Source organism: Trypanosoma equiperdum, assembly GCF_001457755.1.
Source record: "Trypanosoma equiperdum strain OVI genome assembly, contig: ctg_1107, whole genome shotgun sequence".
In the NCBI taxonomy this organism is placed as follows: domain Eukaryota; phylum Euglenozoa; class Kinetoplastea; order Trypanosomatida; family Trypanosomatidae; genus Trypanosoma; species Trypanosoma equiperdum.
The window spans coordinates 41,670-48,260 of record NW_027123069.1 but is presented as its reverse complement, the minus strand read 5'-3'; the positions used below and the strand labels follow the sequence as shown (position 1 = coordinate 48,260).

The 6,591-nt window shown below is 49.5% G+C and overlaps 2 protein-coding genes across 2 annotated transcripts; both read right to left on the bottom strand.

Moving 5' to 3' along the window:
- Positions 1–73: 73 nt before the first annotated feature.
- Positions 74–1,996, bottom strand: TEOVI_000729200 (protein of unknown function (DUF3508), putative; the record flags this gene model as incomplete). Its single annotated transcript, XM_067220278.1, has 1 exon — positions 74–1,996. One exon carries the CDS (start codon positions 1,994–1,996, stop codon positions 74–76), a length of 1,923 nt encoding a protein of 640 aa, XP_067076379.1.
- A 1,587-nt stretch (positions 1,997–3,583) lies between these two features.
- Positions 3,584–6,259, bottom strand: TEOVI_000729100 (kinesin, putative; the record flags this gene model as incomplete). Its single annotated transcript, XM_067220277.1, has 1 exon — positions 3,584–6,259. The coding sequence occupies one exon, from the start codon at positions 6,257–6,259 to the stop codon at positions 3,584–3,586; it is 2,676 nt and encodes an 891-aa protein (XP_067076378.1).
- Between the last annotated feature and the right edge of the window lie 332 nt (positions 6,260–6,591).

The following is a 6,591-nucleotide window of genomic DNA, read 5'->3' as shown; positions in this document are numbered from 1 at the left end:
ATATATATATATATATATATGTTTGTATGTTTGTTCAGACATATGCTTACACACGAGGCTAGACCCAAACCCTTTAATACAGGAAGGTCTTCTGTACCGTCTCGATTGCTGATGTTTTGGTGCCACGAAGCCCCTTTAAGTACTGTACCGTCCTTGGGGGTTGCACGGCGATATCTTGCATTGTCTGCGTTGAGTCGTCTCTGGGCGGCCTACACTGCGTCGCGTTATCCCTCCTGAAGTGGGAGGCAATCGTTTGGGTTGAGTGAGTCCGCATGTCAAGCAGATTCACAAGTTTCAGCGCCTGCCGCCGTAGATCCCATTCATTCCAACGGTAGTTGCGGTCAATGTAAGAATCAATCTGGCCGGTCTGCGTGCTAACGGTCTGGCGAGCAGCTAGTGCTTCCTCCTGTTGATGCTCATATCGACGCGTGCCCTCAATGTACAGCTCACGCGGCAAAAGATCCACCAAACCAAACAACCCAACCATCACCATGTTAGACTTCACTAAGGTCTTTGCGTGGTCAACAAATCGTTGGGATGAGGCTGCGAACCTTAACAACTTTGAGGCTGTTTGAAATGCGTACCACTCCACCCTCTCGTTATCTACCTCGGAACGCATTACGAATCCCGGGAAAGCGGGGTCCCTAGAACCTACACGGCCCTCGACACAGAGACCGTCCTCTAGAAGAGTTACAGGGCACATGCCATTCAAAGCACAGACTGCAGAGCGAGCGCGCAGTGTCTCAGCGTCTCGAGCGTAAAAAACTCTGTCTAATTTGGTGGGTAAAGAGGCAGTTACAATAGATTCGAACCGTGCCTCTGTGGAGCATCGATCCGCCGGACCGTCCTCTTTTTCAAGGTTGATAGCCTCCTGTAAAAGTGTAGGTGGAAGCGACGAATTTGACACCTTGCCTAGTGAGAGAGAGAGAGTCATCAGGGCCTTGATATCTTCAAATGATTGAAAACTGCGCTGCGCCTCCTCATACACTTCAGCAAGCTCGATAAACTTGGGGTACACCGTAGCTTTTGAAACATTCTTCCGTAGAGAAACTCCATCAGAACGCATGGACCTTGTGCCAAGAACGTCTTTAACAGCTTCCAACGCCGCTTCGTATGATGGAAGCAACTCACCAAATATTTGGTTGTTAAGGGTATCTAGCTGTTGCTTGGCCATACGTATGTTTAACAATAACTGAAGTTGTCGGTGATACTCTGCACAGATCGCCTCACGCATCGATCCTTCAACAGGCGTTGAGGGGGAGCGCAGCACAGCCACGTACCTGGCGCACGCTGAAATGGCCTCCTCTAGTTCTTTTTCTATATGTTCCCGCAGAGATGACATCAGTAACTCTGCTTTATCCCTTGGTGGAGTGATGCCTGTGCCAACACTCTTACCGCAGGCCACGTTATGAAGCCGTATACCCCACACGATGCGACGAAGTTCCTGAAGTTGTCGTTTTTTCTCTTCAGGTGGCTGACTCGCAAACGCGGGGACTTGCGATTTGGGGAGCACCGCGGTGAGCACCAACGCCGTCTCCTTCCGCGCCGGAAGATTCGACTGACTCTCTTCCGCTTGCCCATAACAGTGCAAAATAAAGAATGTCATTTCACCTAGAAGCTCCTCCGGCAAACGCTCCGAATTATCACACAGAGAGGTAAGGAGCTTCAACGTGACTGTCTCAAACTTCACCCGCTCTTTATGACGCTTGGCCTTCAACTTCGTGGGGAGTGATAGTGTTCGGCACTGGAGTGAGAGGGTCGCCATCAAATCCTCCGAACAGGTAACGAGAAAATTTGCAACATCTTCCACCATGGTTTCGATTGCTTCCGGCGTCATCTCGACATCGCCCTTCGCGTCACGGAAGGGGGAGTTGCGCAACTGCAAGCGCAGGACAAAAGAGGCGAGCTCCGTCGTGAGGGACATGGAAGAACCTCCAGCCGTCAGTTTGCCAAAACGGCGAACAATCTCCCTTGCAACCACAGGCGTGACGTCCATCCTTAATGTTTCTAACCCTGTTGCGTGAAGACGTGGGCGCCTCTCAAACCTCTAATGTCTGTTTCTCCCCTTGATTTACTCTTTCCTTCCACCGATCCGCCGCAGTGGTAAAAGCTTAACCTCGGCCACACTAAACAACTCGGTCCTCTACTTCCCTCTTTCGCTCCTTTTTAAAGTCCCCTTCTTGGCCTTCAGAAACCGATAAAACCACCAACCAGTACCTTGCTCGTACAGTGGCGTGCAGTTTATAAATACGTACGCCCGTACAGCCACGCGTATTCGATTGTGGAAAGTGTACCAGAAGTAAAAATGGGGAAGAAATGAACAGCGTACCGAAGAAAAGTTCACAAACGCGGAAAACAGCATGTTATGCGCACAGTCATAAAGAAACATATATGCATATATGTAAGCCCCAGACGGAGAGGTGCAAAGGAATGAGGAAACTTATAATTTCTTTGGAAAGACAACGGAGTGAAGGAACCATATATATATATATATAATACAACAAAAAGAAAAAAGTGGGGCAAAGAGAAAAAGGGAAACTGGGTAACTCAAGCACGGTGGCACAAGGTGGTGGGGAAAGGCGGTGCACAGGTGGAAAGTATGCTTGTACCATCAATAAAAAGCATATAACAATCCAAACAACGAAAGGAAACGTTGACATGTGCAGAAGAAAGGGAAGAGCAGGTAACGTGAGGTAATGCTATAAGTACAAACACGGGCAACAGGCGGAAACAAAAAGATTGGGAAGGAAAGAAAGGTAAGTTGAGGATCGAATGAAGTCCTTAAAAACATTATTACTTCGACCTAACAAACGAAACGCCTCTCCCTTCCACCACCGCCACCACTCCCCTCTCCAACCTCTCTGACCAGTTGAGACCGCAACTCCCACAATCATCACCGCTAGAGTTTCTCAACACATGCATCCTTCCTTTCAATACTCACTAATAGAAACACATTAACACAAATGAATATACATATGCACACACACACACACGCGTGTATGCATGACAACATGTGCAAACCTTTGGTATGAATGAAACACTAATCATGTCTCTTTCCCTTCCCCCTACCACAACCTCTTTACATATCCTCTTCTTCACTGACATGCGCGATTCCATGTGCAGAAACTCCCTTCCCTCCTCTTCACCTCTCTTTTTTTCTTTTGCGCATTCCCTACACTTCCGTCGACTGACGATTGTAGGCTACTTTTCCTCGGAACTTTTCTTTTTTTTATTTTTATTTTTTGCAAAGCTCACATGAAATTTCTAAAAATCGTGAGCCGATACTAATAGTAAACAGTGTGAACATTTCCCTCTCCCCTCTAAATTCCATCGCCACATCTCACACCGGAGCAGGAACACCACACACACACACACACACACACACACATATATATATATATATGCAGGGGAATAAGGATGTATGTTACATTTTTGTGGCGACGCCTTCTCATTTATGCGTTTCTTTGCTTCGTTGGAAGCCGCAATGTTGGACTCTAAAATGCATCAAACGTCACGACTCCATTGTATCATGAACCTTGTTGTGGTCTCCACATCACCAGTTCATATCCCTATTACTCGCTGGTCACCGCGTGCTGGGAATGGTATCCACTTTGAGCATGGGAATCGTTGCCTTATCCACCTGTTGTGCCACTAACGACTGTAAGCTCATTTGATGCCAGTAATTAAAGTTGTTCATAAATTCTTCACGAAGTCGATCAAGTTGGGATGTTAATAGACTTTGCTCCGTCTTCGCTCGGGTCAGCGCGGTGGTAACATGCCGCAAGTGCAACTTCCTCTCCTCGGGTTTCATATTGATTAATTGCTCTAACTCTGACGTGTCTAATGCATCAGTGGGACGTCCGGGGCTGTCGGTAGCCGATGCCATGGCCTCAGCTCCCGTTTCGCCAGCAGTTGTTTCATTAAAAACATGTTGTGTAGGACTCCCGTTAGGGACAATAAACGGCAAATGACCACCGCCGGGCTCGGCGTTCTCCCTCTTCGGGTCAAAGTTTCCGTACCTTTCCATAACTCCCTGAACATCCTTAACCTTCTGCCGAAGGCGGTGCATCTCGTCGTTCTTGCGGGCGAGTTTCTCTTGCGCTGAGTTTATGGCCTGAACGTGGCATATGCCCGATGGGGTTTGTTTGTATATTTCAAAAGCCGCACGCTTGTCGCGTGTTATACTTTCCAACCGCACTAAAGATTTGCCACCAGGCGCCGGTGAGGAAGGACCGACAAAGCCAGCAGTCGGTGCGACGCCAGGCTCAAGCCGGGTTTCAATTGCAGAACCTCGTCCACCATGTGGCCGAGAACGGTCCTTCCCAAGATCCCTTTCTAACATTGACGCGGACTCCGAGGACGCATTTAATTTGAACCGGTGAGTAGTATTTGAGCCACCGGGAAAATCCGACGCGGCAGCAGATGCACTGGTAACAGGAGTTAGTGTCCTTCCTGCTGCAGCTGCCGCACCTGAAATGCGCCTGTCGCCGGGGCGCATGGTGGAAGGCATAAATGTATCCCGGGGGCTAGTGATACTCTGGTGATGCTGTTGTTGCTGATATGGTAACTGTAATGGTTGTGGTAGTTGTTGCTGCTGCTGCAGCAGTTGCTGTTGCTGAAACATATCTCCTAGAGCAGTACTGGCCCTTTCCGCTGTACCAACACTCACACCAACATTGGCATCCATGGTACTATTTACATGTCGTGGGGTTTCCTTCGGCTCCTGTGAGCCAGTTGGTCTGGCGACGTTTTTCGTCCTCTGCTGAGCCCTCTGGGAGCTTGTGGGTGGCGGAGACGCCGACCGTTCCGCGGTACGGAGCTGCGATTCCATATCTAACAGCAGCGTCTTGAATACGGAAAAACATGCATACATTTCACGCACGCATGAGACACGTATTTGGGGTATGGATCCCTCCACGTACGCCATCACAATATCCCGAGCTCCATTAATCTCGTCACTTTCAAGTGGAGCCGTTGGGATCGCCACTCGACCCGCGAACTGATCCTGCATGCGAAGCTCCGACTTGAGACTGTTCACCTGCTTCTGCAGTACACGGATTTGGGCCTCAGGGTCTAACGCCACATTCGGGGTGGGATTGGATTCCACACGCATCAAACGCTTAGCAAAGTTCAGGGTAGCGAGTGTCGCTTCCATATGCTCAGGTTGTGGCCAAACGTTCGCGATAATTGTCGTCATAGTCCCACCCCCCAACGAATCCTTCAGTAGCATCGTCAACTTACTTTGTCTAAAAGGGACGTGCCGAGACCGCGCAGACGACACAGCAAGTATCACCTGCTCTAGCATAATGAGCGACCGGTTGATCATGTGGGCTTCCTGTTTCTCCGCCTCTGTGCTGGTGGCGTGCGTCCTCTCACTTCCGGCAAAATCAACAAAACTCATCCGTGAAACAAGAGTAACTGCATCGCTGTCCAACAGACTCGTGCTTGTAACATAAACCGTGAGCACAGCGTGTGAACGGGAACTTTCACGGTTGAGTGCATTGGCACCAGTCAGGCGACGCCCAACCCCTTCAGAGACGGCAGCCACCGCATCCGCCTCCGTTGGGCACTGCCGTTCGTCAACCCCACGAAGCACAACAGTCCCCTCACCGCTAATGGTTACAGTGGCTTTACCATCGCCTTTGGAATTGGAGGGCACGTTCGCTACATCATAGTTGGGAGAACCTGTGCGCTGCCTGTTGAAACCGCCATCAACGTTTTTGTCACGGCCGGGCCGCTTGGTTGCAACTGCCGTCTCCGACGCGGACGGACCTTTTCCCAACAGGTCAAACACCTGTTCATTGTACACCTCCACAAAAGTTACCTTGACGGTGTACCTTCGGTCGGTGGAGGTGCGTATCGCTTCGAAGAGGACCTCAATCGCCCGCTGCACACATCCACGTGTGGAGAAGGTGTCGGTTCCAAACATGGTGTAAGTTTTCCCCGCCCCGCACTGTCCGTAACAAAGCAGCGTGCAGCTGTAACCCTGTAGTACGGAATCAATCAGATCCGATACAGCGGTATTGTAAACTGACTCCTGAGATGCGTTATGAAGTACTGCAGCGGCTGAGAAAGTGAGTGTTTCCTCCTTGACAGCAGTTTCAGCTCTATTGATGCCCGCTTTCGTGGCTGTTGGGCCTCGTGCTCCCACTCCCATCGGTCGGGAAACAGACACAACATTATTGGGTAATATGCGGAAGGCGCTAGCCACCGTATCAGTAGGTTTTGTACGAATAATAACACGCACCTGTGACCGCATAGTAACCAAATTGCTTACTTAACAATACGCCTTTCGCTGTTGCTGCTGCTTTTGTCGTTTTAAATACTTTGATGTCTTTTAGTCTCGAAACAAATGACGCAGACTTTCACGTATGGTACCCTCAGTCTTACTGGAGCGCACACACTCTTCTTCTTCCTTTCAATGCTTTCGGGTTCCTTCTTCCCTCTTCGTGGCTTCGCTCTGTATTTAACTGCTTTCTTTTTTTTTCCCCCTTCGCCCTGTTCCTTTGCTTTGTTTTTTTTTTCTTTCTTTCTTTCTTTCTCCCCTAATGCGCTCCCTCTCCTCCTTGTCGATGCGTCTGCCACTTCCCC